Source organism: Arachis ipaensis, chromosome B08 (assembly GCF_000816755.2).
Source record: "Arachis ipaensis cultivar K30076 chromosome B08, Araip1.1, whole genome shotgun sequence".
In the NCBI taxonomy this organism is placed as follows: domain Eukaryota; kingdom Viridiplantae; phylum Streptophyta; class Magnoliopsida; order Fabales; family Fabaceae; genus Arachis; species Arachis ipaensis.
Window position 1 is genome coordinate 1316108 of NC_029792.2, and position 17158 is coordinate 1333265.

Here is a 17158-nt window from a genome sequence, read left to right on the forward strand (position 1 = left end):
GGAGAAAAATTTAAAAAATTATTATAATAACTTAATTAGATTTAGTTAAATATTTTGTTTAGACGTAGAATAGAGCTTTATTCAAACGTTAAATATTGATGGTTATCAAATTAAAGTAATGTATATCTAAAGAATAACATAAAGTCGGGACCATTTTGCTGAATTATAACTTGTTGTGCAACTGAGTTATGGTGTCTAGATTAGTTATAAAAATAATACTATACACATATGCCATAGTTGCAACCGAATCATTATAACCTTAAATTAAAGCTAAACCTAATTCTTGAAAAAAAAAAGAATCTGGTCAAGTTTATAATTCGTTAGTTATAATAATTGAGTAACAATTCGACATATAATACGGTTATTCATATATATAATTTTTTACAAAGTCAAATTATATGTTATAATTATGAGGTACTCTTTGACTTATTAGTAATATTATTCAAATTGCATGCATATGCATGTGTTCATACTCCTTTAATTCAATGTGGTAGCTGGCCATAAGGAAGGAGCCACGTTTTGATGATAAGTCCAATTCAGTTTTCTTCTCTGTTTCATCTATGGTCGGCAACCGCACACGATTTTCGATTATTAAATAATTTAATATATTTAATTATTGTTCTTGCTTGATTATTGAAATATAACTCGTTCTTTGGATGTCTACTCCGAATTTCTTTATCTTATTTTTTATCTCTAAACAAAGAATTTTTTTTTTTTTTTTATTAGAAGTCCGTAATCCAAAATTATCTGTTATCGAATTATAGTGATAACGTATAAAAATTATAACATTCTAATTTTGTCGTTATAATTTTAATAGCCGACTTACAATTTATATTCCAAATTTTTCATAACCAACTTATAATGGTCATATCAATTATATATTCACATGTTAACTAATATTAATTTTATGTGAATAATAATACTTTTAATTTGATCCTTAATTAAGCTGATTTACAAGATGTTTGTTATCACATGAATATGATGCAACGAAATATGGGGATCGGATAAACCCTCCTTGATGATGTCATTGCATTTTAATTTGATCCTTAAGGTGTTTGTTATCACATGTGAATAATAATACTTTTAATTTGATCCTTAATAATAAGCTGATTCACAAAATGCATGTTTCGTACGTGTGAGCAGTGAGCAAGCTTCGAACCACCAGCACCACATGGAAATTAAATCAGGATGGGAGAAAAATATATAATATTATAATCGTATTTTATTGACTAGTGTCCAAAGCTGTGTATAGAGTAGAACTCATTGTTAATCTTGAATAGTTGATAGTTGACTTTCCACACATTATTAATTTTATTTATAATAATATATATAACTAATAAGAGTCTAAGATTACATAATCTTTGAATTTTCTTTCTCAAAAAATAATTAACTTTTGACAAGTGCGACTAATGTTGTTGTTTCCATAATCCAATTTGGAAATTTCCAATTAAAATAAGCAGCATCACATGACACTCTATATAAAGAGAGAGCATATAACAGAAGCTTCACACATTTCAATTATCCATTCACCATGGCCGATTTGTCTCCAATAATCTTGTTGTTGGCACTTTTCTCTCTCATTTATGGTAATGCCATAGCAAGCCACCATGTTTACAGAAATCTTCAGACTCATCAATCTTCTGATGATAGTTCCTCCAATCAACCTTACAGAACTGCTTATCACTTTCAACCTCCAAAGAATTGGATCAATGGTATTATATCTATATTAGTTCCTTCAAAGAAACTTAATTAATCTTCCTTTCATTTTCTGTATCACTAATTAACCCTTTGTTTTTTGTTGCTTTTTCCTCTGTCATTTGAAATGATATGCTGAAATGGACATCTTCCAGACCCTAATGGTTAGTTCTGCTCTCAGCTTTAAATATTTGTTCTATATGCTAATAGAGCATAGGTTTTATATGAGAAACATTTCAAGCATAAGGAATATTGATGTTAGATCTATAGCTATGTATTCTTAGAATATTTCAAATTTTCTTTATATATGTTAGGAAAATTTTCAAGTGTATCGTCATACCGGTGTTTCAGTTATTTTTAACCGTTAATCTTAATTATAAAAAATATATATAATATATACAATTAAGATCAACGATTAAAAATCACTGATATACCGATATCACGATACACTTGAAAATCTTCTTACATGTTAATGTAAATAATATATTGATTTGACATTTATGTTACTACAAATCAAATTTGATTTTGATGTGTCAATGATTATTGATAAGGTGTTGATGTTTTGTCTTTTAATAAGGTGAAAATGTGTTTGTATATGCATGGCTTTTTGTTTCAGGACCAATGAGATACAAAGGACTATACCATCTATTCTATCAATACAATCCCAAAGGTTCTGTTTGGGGCAACATTGTGTGGGCCCACTCTGTATCAAAGGATCTTGTGAATTGGATCCCACTTGATGCTGCCATCTTCCCATCTCAGCCGTCAGATATCAATGGATGCTGGTCAGGATCAGCCACAATGCTCCCTGGGGGCAAACCTGTCATTTTATACACTGGAATTGACCCAAATAACCACCAAGTCCAAAACTTAGCCTTTCCTAAGAATTTGTCTGACCCATTTCTTAGGGAATGGATTAAGTCACAAAAAAACCCACTAATGGCACCAACTGTTGCTAATAAGATAAATTCAACCTCATTTAGGGATCCTACTACTGCATGGAAAGGAAAAGATGGGTATTGGAGGGTGTTGATTGGAAACAAAGTAAACACTATGGGAAGGGCAATTTTGTACAAAAGTAAAGATTTTGTTAACTGGGTTGAAGCCAAACAGCCTCTACATTCAGCCCAAAGGACTGGAATGTGGGAGTGTCCTGATTTCTTTCCTGTTCTCAATAATGGCCCAGTTAACGTTGGTCTTGATACATCTGTGGATGGTGATCATGTTAGGCACGTGTTAAAGGTTAGTTTGGATGATAAGAAGCATGATTACTATTTGATTGGTACTTATGATGCTTCCCAGGATGTTTTTACTCCGGATAATGGGTTCGAGGATAATAGTCAACCTGTGTTAAGATATGATTATGGTAAGTATTATGCATCAAAAACTATTATTGATGATGGGAAGAACAGAAGGGTGTTGTTTGGTTGGGTCAACGAATCCTCAAGTCAAAACGATGATATCAAGAAAGGATGGTCTGGAATTCATGTAAGTGCAATTTCTTATGATAAAGTTTATATATCTTGCATAAATTGAGTTTGACCAAAATAGTATATTCAAAGTAGTGGGGTAAACTTGGTTGCATTTAATTACTATATTTAATTTAATTTGCAGACTATTCCAAGATCTATCTGGCTTCATAAATCCGGAAAACAGTTGATTCAATGGCCGGTCCAAGAAATTGAAAGTCTACGTGTGAACCCTGTAAACTGGCCCACCAAATTGCTCAAAGGTGGTGAACTCCTCCAAGTTAATGGAATCACTGCAGTACAGGTAATTATGATTTTATTTATAGTAAGTTAAAACTTATATGCAGCTTTTTCATGTGAAATTGATAATTGAGAATCGTTAGATAATAATTTAGTGGGAGTTATTTAGATAAAGACGCTAACAACGTCCTTTTATAAAGATATTTTTTAATAATTAAAATTTAACACATATAATCAATTAAATCGTGTTATTTTTATCAAATTCGGTTAAATCAATTTGTCTAGTCTAATTTTGACAAAAATAACATGATTTAATCGATTATATATGTTAAATTTTAATTACTATAAAACATCTTTAAAAGAAGACGTTTTAGACATCTTTATCTGAGTGGTTCACTAATTTAGTTAGACTTGTCAAGTCAGAAAAAATGCATAAAAACCATATGGCAGTTCTTATAATTTGTCAATTCATTTAATATTGAATCATTATAAAATGCATGGCAGGCTGATGTTGAAATTTCATTCCAAGTGAGGGGGTTTCAAAAGGCAGAAGTATTGAAGAATTGGGCAGATCCTCAGATTCTGTGTGGTATGAAGGGGGCAGGAGTAAAAGGTGGTATTGGACCCTTTGGTCTGCTAGTTTTTGCTTCAAAAGATTTGCAAGAGAGCACAGCAGTGTTCTTCAGAATATTTAGATACCAAAACAAGAACTTGGTGCTCATGTGTAGTGATCAAAGCAGGTTAGTTAGTTTGATATAGATATCCTTTTCTGTTCAACTTTTCACCAAACTTGACATGTTTGATTTGAACTCTCTGTTGTCTAATTTTTGCTAATTAATAATATGTTTTGAAAGGTCTTCGCTCAATAAAGAGAATGACATGACCCCATTTGGGACTTTTGTTGATGTGGACCCTCTTCACGAGAACCTCTCACTAAGAACTTTGGTAAGCAATTAATACAAGGTTGTTAGTCATATAAAATTGTGTTTATGTAAAGATAACAGGTGAGAGTTGCTAGATGATTTAATATATTTGACTAAATTTTCATCTAACTGATCTTAATTATTATATTCATGTGAAGATAATTATGACATAGGGCTTACTAAATATATAAAACTATTTTCAAGATTGTGTGTGATTAGTTAATTTGTGTGGTTTATTTGACAGATTGATCACTCAGTAGTGGAGAGTTTTGGAGGAGAAGGAAAGGCATGCATCACATCTAGAGTTTATCCCACCTTGGCAATCAATGAGAAGGCCCAATTGTATGCTTTCAATAATGGAACTTCATCTGTTAGGATCACCAGATTGAGTGCTTGGAGCATGAAGAAAGCAAATATCAATGGAAATTAATTAAGTGTAGAAAACCCATTCTTCAAGTATTGTTTATTAGTTAATTGTTGTATTGTAACAATAATGATGCCATTACATATGTTTGCAAGAAATCAAATATTGAGTAAGGAATACGTTTATTTTTTGTACCAATGAATGCTAACTCAATTATCACATATTTTCCACCATGTCGTAAAATTACTATGAAGCATGCACGTTGGTGAAGGCTATTTAACAAAATGAGTGCTATTCTCTTTCGTTTCCTTGAACAAGTTCATCATCTTTGGTGCGTAGTGAAAATGTATGATAAAGGATAATGCATAATGAAAAAGAAACAGAGCAAGTGAACATGACATATACTATTTCATGTCTATCACGCCAGCATAGCATTTAGCTAGCTAAGTTATTGAAAAATCTTCGATATGTGTACATTATTATATTATAGTTTCTGTAACAAGCAAGAACAACGAATTTTCAAAACCCTTTTAATCCGTATCAAAAACAAAACTACCGACTAAACCTGTTGTTTATTTTATCACTTATACACTTGAATTTTCATAATAATAAGAGTCTTCTTCAGTTCACAATATTTGTCGTAATGTGCTAATTGGAAAAAAAACAGGCACGTGGTTGCTTTCGTGCGATCCTATGTTGAATTTCCACCAGTTGCATTATTCTGAATTATCTTTCACCAATTGCATAATTCCTCATTCGAATACCATGATCCAAATTTAAATGCATACAGGAATGATTTTACTAAATTTGAATACTTTGTTAAAATACGAAGCACTGTTGGCAGATCTGTACAGTGTGTCATGTGTGATCCACAGTCAGTGAATATGGGACATGGACAAAAACACAAATCTTTCTCAAGAGTCAACATATAGAAAATATTTAAGACATAAAATTCATACAACGACCCAAAATTAAAAGAAAATCAAATTGCAACTTATGACTGAAGTAACCCAGAAATTCTACTGTATTTGCTATGCTGACACTAAATCTATCCAGGTCTGTTGCACACAAGTGAGGACTACTGCTGATTGCATTCAGGAGGGCGCTCCGTCCGCTGGCCGTTTCCTCTATCGGGTTGAGCCCTGCCACCAGTCTGCATGTTAGATCCAATCTGAACATTGTTCTTTGTAAGCATAAATAATGTTAAGTTAGCAAAACAGCTCATTTGATGCTTTACAATTATATAACAGATGTACATAACAAGCATTATGGGCTGGCTTGTAGAGTGTGTCATTATCCATACCTTACTCCGCCTCTTACTTTGTACCTCTTCCTCGTCATCTTCATCTTCCTCACCATCCCCATCATCATCATCTTCATCTCCTATTTCCTCAAAATCACTCTGTGCAGCCTCCCCCGTGAACCATGACACAGCATGGGGAATAATTTTGTCCCGGATAGTAGAACTGTGCATACATATCAACACTAACACGTTAATATACAAATAAAAGTAAACCAACACCTTAGATGGTCCTCTGGTGGCATCTATCATCATCAGATTCCAAAGGCCAACATTTGGTATCATCGGTTAACATATGGTGAGCTCTGGGATCATTTCTGCTTCACAGTTTTAGTGGAAAAACTTAATGGAATATGAGTGTCACCATAAGTATTGTCAAGTGACTTACCCCAGGTCATAATCATGTTCTAACAAATTTTGGAGCTCCTCGACCTATCCATGCAAGAACCAATGCCAATTATTACTTTATTAGTAACAGTCAAATTATTAACTTTTGAATGGATGGTTTTATAATGATAAGAGGCATACAGTATCATCATCAATATCATCATCCTCATCCAAGTCCTCGGGAACCTGGGGAGGGTTGAAAAAGTTGAAGAAGCTTTCACATTTTTCGGTTTTTATGATGGGTTTGGCATTCTTTGATCCTTTCTTTGGCTTCTTCTTAAGAATCTTTTCTGTCAAGCTCTTTCCAGGATTCCACTCAATCTTTGTTCTATAGTTTAGAATTTAGAGAGAAAAGCAAGACAGAGGGGAGAGAGAAGATAAGAACACAGGCAACTGAAAACATGAATATAAAAAGTGACAAATTAACAGGTATTACTCACCCTATTGCTTTCTCTAATATAGGTTCATCATCCTCAATCATGTGGTATGTTTTCGTTAGCAAAGAGTTTTTGAAATAAGGATTAGAATCAAAATAGAACTCCAGCTTGAAGCCCTTTGGGTTATCAATTTTACACCACTTGATATCTTTAAGATACTTGAGGGCACCCTCATCACGTTCAGTGATCTAGTACAGGAAAAAGAAAAGGTAGATTATTGCTCTGAAATTATTTCAACAGATTGAAATGTAGAATAGAATGTATACATAAATTACCCTACCTCCTCAGCCAGTATGTCATTTGCCTTCATTGCAGTAAGCCAGAAGTTAGGCACTCCTTTCTCTGAATTACAAGGAGGATCCAGAATGATATCAAAAGAGAATGCATGATTCTAGATTGATAGTAAATAAGTACAGATAATTAAATGAGCTACCTTCTGCAGGCACAGGTTCATTTGTAATTCCTTCAACCTCAACCACTCCATTGACAATTTCGTACCTCTGCAAGCACCATTTGACGACCAATATTATGATTATTTACAATACACTACCAATGAGTAACATAGGGACATACACACCTTTGTGTATAGTGGTTCGTAAAGCTTCTGGTATTTAGCTTCTAACTGTGCTCGCTCCTCTATAAACTTAGTCTCCAACTCATCATGTTGGCCCTACAAGTTGAGAACCAAACCAGATTCTCATTTCTGTCTCTTACTAATGCAAACTTGAAACTTATAGCCTTATAGCAGTATAGTACTAAGCTCGAGCAATTGATCACAACATTCATTAGATTAAATTCAAGATATGTTGTAACTCGTAAGTATAAGATCCAAGTTTCTTATCAGTTTATCACACAGAGGAAAACATGTGGCCAAGAGAGGCCTAGAGATGGCAGGCAGCAGTGTCATTCACCTGAAGATCTCTGAGAACCTCAACACGTTTCCTGACATTGGGTGCCAGTGTTTCCAGGACGTCAACATGATTCCCAGCCAAGAGCTGAAGCTTATCCTGCAGAGATGGTAGATGATATTGCACAATGAATCAAAAACAGGACAATCGAAAAACCAATTGCTAATTCATGTATGTAAATCACACATCCTGATAGAAATATCAAATATTTCATTCCTTTCAACATTCTCAAACAAGTCCATCACTGAGAACAGTTTCTCATTCACATTTCACCTTTTCGTTCTTTTAATCAGCGAGGATAACATTTAAAACAGAAGGAAAAAAAGCATAGTAGGAATGATGGAGTTACCTTGAGTGCATTCAGACCTGGCTTTTAAATCAAGAAAATAACATGCAACTGATATCAACAAACTAGTTGGCGAATTCAGCGATTGCAAATTGATTATCGTTATGTGATTAAAAAATTGAACGAAAGAAAGCAGAATGAGAGGATTATTAGCAGAAGAGAGAAGGTTGAGAATAGTTTTGAAGTGAGGAGATAGATAAGGCGGTGGTTGATAAATTGAGAAAGCGAGATATAGAAAGGGAATGGATGAGAATTACCGGCGGCGGCAGCTGGGAGATCGGCGGCATGATCGGACATGGTGAAGAATCGGTGTTTGGAGAGAAAGGTTAATGATGAAAACGCAGAAGAAGAAGAAGAAGTAGTTTACACGTGAGGTTGAAGAACGTGGGGCACACGGATCTATGCGGAACTCATCAACTGCCGCTGTCAGTTACACCCACGCTAACCGTGGGGGGTCTTTCTATGAAATTCTATCCTTCCAATAAATAAATAATAATATAAATACCTTATTTACTTTTGCTTTACGAAATTAAAAAAGATGCAAGGACGTCTTTTATTCTTCTAGAATATTCATTCTTATAGTTAGAAAAAAAAAGGTTGATTTTTTAACATATGATGCAAGGTTTGGTGTAACGCTCGTTTATAGAGCTGGGAGGTGTTTAACACAGGTGTGACGGTGGTTAGTTGACGGCCTAAAATCGGACGGTCCGATTTCAATCAGGGGTGAGGGGCACAAATCGAACCGTTCGATTTGTGCGTGGTGAGGTCGCGTGCATGGTAGTCGGACCATGCGATTTGTTGCATGGGGAGATATTAGTTTTTTGGCCCAAGCAAATCGGATCGACCGATTTTAGGGCTTCATTCAAAAATATTCGAAGAGCACCCAAATCGGACTCAACAATTTCTGGGTTTCAAATTTTTTAGGCGGACTGTTTAGTAATCGGACTGTCCAATTTTTTTGTTCAAAAAATTTCGAAAGACAATGCAAGCGGTCCTACCCAAGCTGAGTAGTCCATTTCATTTTCTTCTTCTCCGGTGCTACAAGTATCTAAACTTCTTCTCTCCGGATCTCTTCTTTTTGTTTGTGTATCTGCTCTTCTCTATTATCATGGATGATAGAGTAAGATTAAAAGTGTATGATCATGGCCAAATTTTATTACAAACATCAGAAGGAGTAAAATTTGTGTGTGAAAATTTGTTGGATATTATTATTCCATTCACACTTTCATGTGAAGAATTAAAAGGTGTCATTTGTGAGAAGATGGATTCTCAAATATCTAGCAAAGTGTCGTGTGTTCTGTACAGATATCCTGTACCTGTCTTTGGTGGGTTCGTGCAATTTCAAACGAAATACGTGACCGACGAAGCGAGCATGCAAGAAATGTTTTCAGTGTATCTTGAAAGTCGGTCGCGAATATCGTTCATCGAACTGTATGTCGAGTTCGAGCAATCTGCAGTGGACCGAGACATTGAATTGGAAGATTACAACAGTGATAGTGAAGAAGAGCTCGAAAGTAACTACGAGGTTGTTGATCCGGGTGTAGACGAAGATCAAGCTGACGAGGCTATGGTGGCAGATGTGGCGGATGTGGCAAATGCACTAGCAAACCAGCAGCCGTTTGTGGAGCCGAGTTTCATGCGGTCGTTGGATTTGGAGGCTATGCATGCACCGAAGTTTCCTCAATATGTAAATGCAGGTGAGTCATCAATTTAAATTAAGATTTGTTAAAGTATGATTTGTGCATGAGCTTTGAGTTTAGGACAAACAGTAGAGACAACGGTAAATAGGCAAAATATAGCATGTAATAAGTAAGTCTTCTGTTTAATTATAAAGTGAACCTATTGGCTAAGTGAAGGTTGTGGTAGGCTTAGAGAAGGAGGGTTGAATCTATGCCTTCCTTTTAAGTTGCTGTTATTATCCTTTTTAAACAAACTTTCAATTCTGATTCTGTTTGTACTCAGCAGCGGAAATTTATGAGACAATTTATTTTTGTCTCATGAATATCAGAAAACAGAACACAGTAGAGAAGAGAAAAGCTAACACCAGCATGTATCCTGGTTCGGTTGCCTTGTGCTATGCAACCTACGTTCAGTCTCCTCCACAACTATGGAAGAATTTCACTATAATTAACAGTATTACATACACCAATTTCACCGGATTGACCCAATCCTTTCACACTCAAATTCTAACCTAACTTGACATTGGCTATGCTGATACCTAACTATTCCTCTTAGTGCTAACCCAACTAAGAAAGGGATACCTTACAGGTACAAGATACAAGACACTTAATCAACCTAAAGAAATCTGAAATAAACTCTAGGCTTCTCTCTCAAGTGTTTCTCTCAGCCTTTTTCCACTCATGGCTTTTTCATAATCTTTCTCACAATGCCTTTTCTCACAAGAAATTACAGAAAGATAAACTTAGAAAAGCACATTACAATCAGTAAAACATGAAGGAGATTGACTTCATCAGCAGCCTTTTTGCTATGTGCAAAACCAGATTCGCAAACCTCAGCTTGAGTTCTTCAGTATTGGCCGAATGCTTCTTTGAAAGAAAGCATTATCCAAGTAGAGGAACTTCTTTACAGAACACTGTTCTCACACTCTGGTTTTCTCTCCTTGCTTCTGAATGAGCAGAATGTCTTCTTTTATCTCCTTGCATGTAGCTGGGTTCTTCTTCCAAGGTCAACACATTGAGCCTTGAGCTTCACCAATCCACAGATTCACTTTTTCACCCTAATCCTTAGAGAAAAAACTTTCCCTCTGACTTACTCATCTTGACCGAAAGCCACAAAGCAGTAACCATAGAAATCTTCTCATGGTCAACTTGATCTTAACCATTGAAAAACTACTTGGTCCCCAAATATCACTTGTGACCGTAGATGTGAAGTAGAATTTGGCAGAGAACAACTTTTCCTTGAATGCCATTTTCGGATAGAGCAGAGATATGGGAGGAAGAGAAGAGGATTTGACGCATGCAAGATGAGATGGATTACCTTTAACTTAAGCTTGATTTGGTTTTGATTTTCTGTTTTAGCTTCTGTGCTTCATGCTTAAACTTTCTCTCTCTTGCTTCTTTGGTTACTAGCTTAGGGAAGAAGCTTTTTCTCTCTTTCTATTTCTAACTTTTCTGAAGCTTTGATTTGACTTGATTAGAGAGGAGAGGAACGTTGCTTCTGGTAAGGCAAGATGGAGGGAATCGAAAATCAATTTGGGCTTGGATTGGGTTCTTCTCAAGTTCAGCCCGTTGGTGCCTTGCCTTGCTTCTTTGAAGAATTTTTGCTTGAAATGAATGACTTGGGCTTGTCTTTATTTTCACTTACCATTCAGCCCAATAGCATATTTCTTTTGTTTGATGTTGGGCTGCTGCAACATTTGTTTTTAGCCTGCATCATTTATCAAAAATAATCAAAGCTAATTGGGTGATTAGCCCACTAATCAGATGTTTGTCATCATCAATTCTATTAATTAATTTCTTAACTCAACACTAAAAAATATAATATTTTCCGTCATCATTGGTAAAATTAGACTGGAATGACCGGTTCGACCAGAACTGCATCTGAGTGAAAACTGGTATATTGGTCCCATGATGAGACCGCACAAGGCAACAAAACGGTCCAACCCGGTTAAATCCGGAGTGATCCGGTTAAGGCCGATTCTCACGTTTCCAGTTATGCCACCTAACATCATGCAATTCGTTAATTTACATTTATCAATTCAATTTAAGATACACTATTTCAAAGCGTTTAGTAATTAATTTTACCTATTTGCAATCAGAAAGATTCGACGATTGTTAGGAATCGGCGCAAGGAATGGTAGACGGATCCAAGCCCAGGCAAGCAAGAGTGTCATTGGACCATCAATCTCCTTACAGTCGACACGAGTTGCCCTACACAACGCTCTGTACAGGTGTGTCAGGCATGCCGAACCCCAACTGAACTGTATTATCCTGGCAAAGTTACGGAGTAATGGGAGAAACTTCCAGTGCACTCCTGCTCCAGACTTATCTCCAAACATAACGGTCCCAAACAATAACATTATGTGGCACTTCACGTACCTCTGAATCTGGATATCATCAACCAACACTAACCGATCCTTCAATGCTCGAAACCACGTTAACTTGATGAAACTTCCCCTACAGTCTGCCTGCCTAGGTGCAACACCAAACTGATCCAAGCATTCAGCCTCTAACGCCTCATAACTACTCAGTGTCGGTCCCGTAACTGGCAAACCATTCGTCGGAAGACCAAAAATTAACGCCACATCCTCTAGTGTCACAACACACTTACCAACCGGAAAATGAAAGGTGTGAGTCTCGGGGCGCCATCTCTCAATCAGAGCATTAACCAATGCCGACTGACATTGGACAACTCCAATCTGTGAAACATGATAAAAGCCGATGTCCCGTAAAAACCCCTCCACTATTGGATTGTACCGATCCGTGGCATGTAGTGGTCACATTGCAACATTCTAGATCCCTAATAATTAATTTATTATTATAATGTAACATATTTAAACAATATTAATACCCAATAATCTCTAATATTATTTTAATTAAACTCAAATATCTAAAAATTATTACTCCACTAATTCCTAACATTATTACTATAATAAACTATTACTAATCTCTAACATTATAATTATTATTTTAACTAAAATAAAAAATTTTGGAATAAAAACTTACATAGTTAAGATGATCAAGATAATTAGCAATGTGGAGTTTTGGACGATTCACATATTTTATTTTTCTTTTTTTAGACATAATTTTCTGTGTGGTCCAATTTTTTTCAGCTCAAACCTTCAACAATGGAGTGAACTACCGTGGCTGGAGGTGGGATTTATGGGAGAAGAGAAATGGAACAAAGTGAAAGTGAAAGGGAAAGATTTTCTGTGTGGTCCAATTTTTTTCAGCTCAAACCTTCAACAATGGAGTGAACTACCGTGGCTGGAGGTGGGATTTATGGGAGAAGAGAAATGGAACAAAGTGAAAGTGAAATGGGAAAGGGAAAGTGAAAGTGAAACTGGCTTAAGGGAGCTCAGGTGGTTGGGATCATTTCATCTTTGCTGCACCAACTTATATGCGCGACACGTGGTTGGGGGCGCAAATCGGACGGTCCGATTTGTGTACCTGCCCAGCCTAAAATCGGACCGTCCGATTACTGTTCTTCAAAACGGACCGTCCGATTTCTTCGATCCTGACCGTCAAACTCCGGTTATACACCATGCAGCCCCATAACGTTGTTATACACCACTCCTCCCCCAATATTAAAAATAAAAAAGTGAAAAAATTCATCGTTATATATTCATAATTTTTGTTCGTTCAAGAAATTGAATCTAATCTTTTATTTCTTATTATTATACATAATTAATAAATAAAGTAGTAAACAAATAGACCTGTAAATGCCTATGTAAAAAAATTACGTGCGTACTATAAATCAACACTATATATCTGTATATAAATATATGTATTATTTTATTTATTTTTAATATGTATTTTATGATTTATATATTAGTATATTATTCTGTAAATAAAAATAATCATTTTAAAGAAATTAAATTAAAATTATTCATCATAAGGATATTGAATTTTTCATACGATTTTAACTGAGTTGGTACATGAAGAAAAATCCTCAAACCGGTTGTAAATACTAAATACAGTTTGAACGAAAGCCCTCGGAAGTATTCTCTAAATTAATAAAGATCAGTTTGGTAAATAACTTAAATAAGTTTTTTTGGAAAAAGAGTTTAAAGCATAATGACTTTTATTAATAGCAGCTTATAAATAAATTATTTTATATTTAAATTTTTAATTATAAAAGTACTTATTTTAAAGTTGTAGCGTTTGGATAAATAACTCAAAAAATAATTTCTTTTACAGAAGAAAATAAATATTAAAATAACCATGATAACAAATACTTTCCAATATTAAATGTTAATTTTACATAACCTAATCACTAATATTGTGTATGATATGGTAGGTGAAAATAAAAAATAAAAATAAGATGTGTGTCAATGTATATTTTGTTGCTGTTTTTTATTTTACTCCTATTAGAACTCCCTTCTCCTTTATTGAGGTCAAGAACTTGCTATAATTAATTATGAAAATAATAGCAAGTTATAAAATCACGTGTGAAAAAAATAAAATTAAAACTGAAATTTCATACTACAGTTATATACAAATTTAATAATAAAAAATAGAGTGATAAAATGATAAAAAAAAATACCTAGAAGGAATATATGCAGTAGATTGTTCAGATGCAATATTGTCTGAAAATGAAAATGATGGTGGAGGATCAATACTTCCATCAGATGAATCATTAGGTGAAAATGGTGAGGTTTGAAACATTGCGTGAAAATGATGGTGGAATGATGGTGGAAGGCCAGTGCTTCGGTGAAGGGTCAGTATTTTTCACAAAGTCAAAAAGATTTTTTTTGTTTTGAAATTAATTTTTTTTTAAGAAAGTGGTAGAATGACTTATTAAGAAGCAGAGAAGTCATATATTTCTACTTCTTCAAAAAGCTGTAAGCTTCTGCTGCTTCCTAAACGGGCTCTAAATGTACTTGAGATGCCTAGTCCCACTGAACAGGCCTTAGTCCATAACCCTGTTAAAATGGAACCTGGCTCTCATAAAAAGAAGGGATATTTATGATTTAATTTTATGTGTGAGTGGTTTTATTTATGACTGCTGAAATTTGGATTTCAATGCTTCAATGACAGCTGAGAAATCCTCATCACTAAGGCCATGGGACTTTGCAACCTTGTATAACTCATTAGCAGCTGCTGCAATTGGAGTAGATTGGGATACAGACTCTGCTAACCCCAGTGCAAGTCTCAAATCCTGTCACCGTTAAAACGCAATTAGTTTCTGTTAAAAACTTGAAAGATAATAGGAATTTAACATACTCATTAATGCACCTTCTGCTGATGCTTTAGAGGGAATGCAGTAGGGTAAAGCGATTGTATCATAGATGGGCCTTTGGTTGAGTACATTGGAGCACTGATTGCACCCTGTGAAACTACCTGCAAAATTTCCATTTGTGTTTAATACTATGCTAAACATTTATGTACCTTTACCTATCGGCTTAAATTTTTATATAAGTTGTTTCATGACACTTAACACCATCTTTCTTTCACGAGAGAAACAAACAATTCAAAATTTACATCAGAGGAATAACGTGCAAGAATTACTAGGAATCAGAGAAGAGAAAGCTCAACAAAAGTCACATCATCATATTTATATTTCATAGCTACTTTGGCATTGAAATAGGGGCATTTTATTAGATTTATTGGTGCCATGATTTCTTTCAGCATCATCATCATTCACATGCAGCTAATAATGTAGGAAGACAAATGAATCAAATTTTTGAAATATCAGGAATGAAATTTGCAGCAACCCAGAGCAACGAAAGACTTCAAGACGAAACGAGCAACAAATCCATGTACAATTACAATGGTAATTATTTCGTTTAGTGGTAAATACCTCGACTAGTACTTTTGGATCCAACCCAACTTTCTCGCTGAGAAGTAAGCCTTCAGAAAAGGACGCCATCATACTATATGAAGAAATGGTAGTGTCACATACACATTAACAATCATACAAGAAAAAACAGCAGCAAAGTAGCAAGAGACAAGTTGTAAAAACCTGCCCATGATCATATTGACAACGAGTTTCATTGCAGCTCCATTTCCAACATCCCCGAGGTAAAATTTCGACTACATAGAAGCATGAAGAAACCATATGTCAAATAAGACTCTCATCCCCCAGAAAGATCAGGGAAATTTTCTTCCTATAAAAGAAAAACAATGAAGGGCTATACATACTTTCCCCATGATGTCCAAGAGAGGAGCAACCGTTTCATAAAGATTTCTGTCACCTGCAATATCAAATAAATTGCTTCAGTTTCTTTATCTGAAAGTGCCACCAACTCTGCCATGAAATGGAGCCTGAATTCCTTCACCTGCTGTAAGAAATATCAATTGTCCATCTTCTGCTGGCTTTTTGGAACCTGAAACTGGAGCCTGTGGATACACAGAAATGGATTTCACAGGTATTACTACATGCAATGAAGTAATGTGTATCCTGATTACACAACACTTGGTGTTTGACAAAGGAAAATGTGAATGCACCTCCAAAAATAATGCTCCAGTAGCTTTGATGCGCTCACTAATCAATTTTGAAGTATCAACATCAACCGTTGAAACATCCACATAGCTGAAAATGTTTAAGATATTATTAAGCTTGCAATCATATTGAGGAAGTACAATACAGCACACGCCATTAATTTTAATTTGCATGTGATCTTTGTACACTCAAATAATAATTATTGGCAACTATTACTATGAATAGAGTACCCTTTTCCTAGAGCCATTCCATTTGCAGCTCCATGGTTGCCACAAGCAACTTCAATCTAACATGAGGGGATGAACAATAAGCGAGAATTCTGAAGAAAGATATATGCATTGGTGAAATTAGATAGAGTGAGATAAACGCACGGCACTGTGAGGATCAGCAAGCATGGCAAATGTGAGGTCGCAAGATGCTGCTACTTCCTCAGGAGAAGACAAATATCTGCAGAAACAACGATTGGTATGAAATGAATACGATCAAAGGGGAACCGAGCAGTAGTTAGTTAGTTGGTTACTTGGCTCCCAAGGAGATGAGGGGATCACACTTTGACTTGGTCCTATTCCAAAGAGTGAGATCAACCCCAGCTTTTAGGAGGTTGTGAGCCATGGGGGAACCCATGATTCCAATGCCCAAGAACCCAACGCGAGGAGCGGGAGAAGAGGTGGAATTGGAGATGTAAGAGAGAGAGCGAGAGTTAGAAGAGAAGTGGTTGTTGTTGTTGTTGAAGTTGAGAGTGAAAGGGATGCCCCAAAGGGAGGAGGAGCGAGTTGCTGCCATGGCATTAGTTGGAACACCGAAGAAGCAATTCATCAAACACCTCATAGTCATTCCCACATTCCTACTCCCTACACTTTTCTCTCAAACTTCTCTCCGTTCCTCATCCCAACAATGCTTACGTGTCACCCTCCTGCCGCTCCAACCATATCTATAAATTCTTTTATTTAATTAATATCGGGAGC

General features: G+C 35.4%; 3 protein-coding genes across 8 annotated transcripts; 1 reads left to right on the forward strand and 2 right to left on the reverse strand.

The window, feature by feature from the left end:
- Positions 1490-4912, forward strand: LOC107614361 (beta-fructofuranosidase, cell wall isozyme). The gene is made up of 7 exons (XM_016316571.2): positions 1490-1712; positions 1851-1859; positions 2312-3183; positions 3310-3468; positions 3909-4144; positions 4259-4349; positions 4572-4912. Exons 1-7 carry the CDS (start codon positions 1532-1534, stop codon positions 4755-4757), a joined length of 1734 nt encoding a protein of 577 aa, XP_016172057.1. The 5' UTR covers positions 1490-1531; the 3' UTR covers positions 4758-4912.
- LOC107610287 (nucleosome assembly protein 1;4) lies at positions 5488-8543 on the reverse strand. Of its 6 annotated transcripts, none has more exons than XM_021108495.1 (10): positions 8327-8543; positions 7727-7822; positions 7393-7485; positions 7249-7315; positions 7096-7175; positions 6819-7003; positions 6520-6706; positions 6380-6423; positions 5995-6157; positions 5488-5844 (listed from the first exon to the last, which is right to left on the reverse strand). In XM_021108495.1, the coding sequence occupies exons 1-10, from the start codon at positions 8354-8356 to the stop codon at positions 5770-5772; spliced, it is 1020 nt and encodes a 339-aa protein (XP_020964154.1). In that variant the 5' UTR covers positions 8357-8543; the 3' UTR covers positions 5488-5769. The 6 variants fall into 6 exon arrangements, with proteins under 6 accessions (XP_020964154.1, XP_020964152.1, XP_020964155.1 ...); XM_021108493.1 differs by having other exon boundaries at positions 5488-5862; XM_021108496.1 differs by having other exon boundaries at positions 7096-7157; positions 8327-8542.
- On the reverse strand, positions 13634-17107 carry LOC107612894 (glyoxylate/succinic semialdehyde reductase 2, chloroplastic). The gene is made up of 11 exons (XM_021108491.1): positions 16714-17107; positions 16565-16640; positions 16424-16479; positions 16199-16283; positions 16030-16090; positions 15893-15945; positions 15714-15784; positions 15552-15624; positions 14987-15091; positions 14627-14909; positions 13634-13769 (listed from the first exon to the last, which is right to left on the reverse strand). Exons 1-10 carry the CDS (start codon positions 17025-17027, stop codon positions 14748-14750), a joined length of 1056 nt encoding a protein of 351 aa, XP_020964150.1. The 5' UTR covers positions 17028-17107; the 3' UTR covers positions 13634-13769; positions 14627-14747.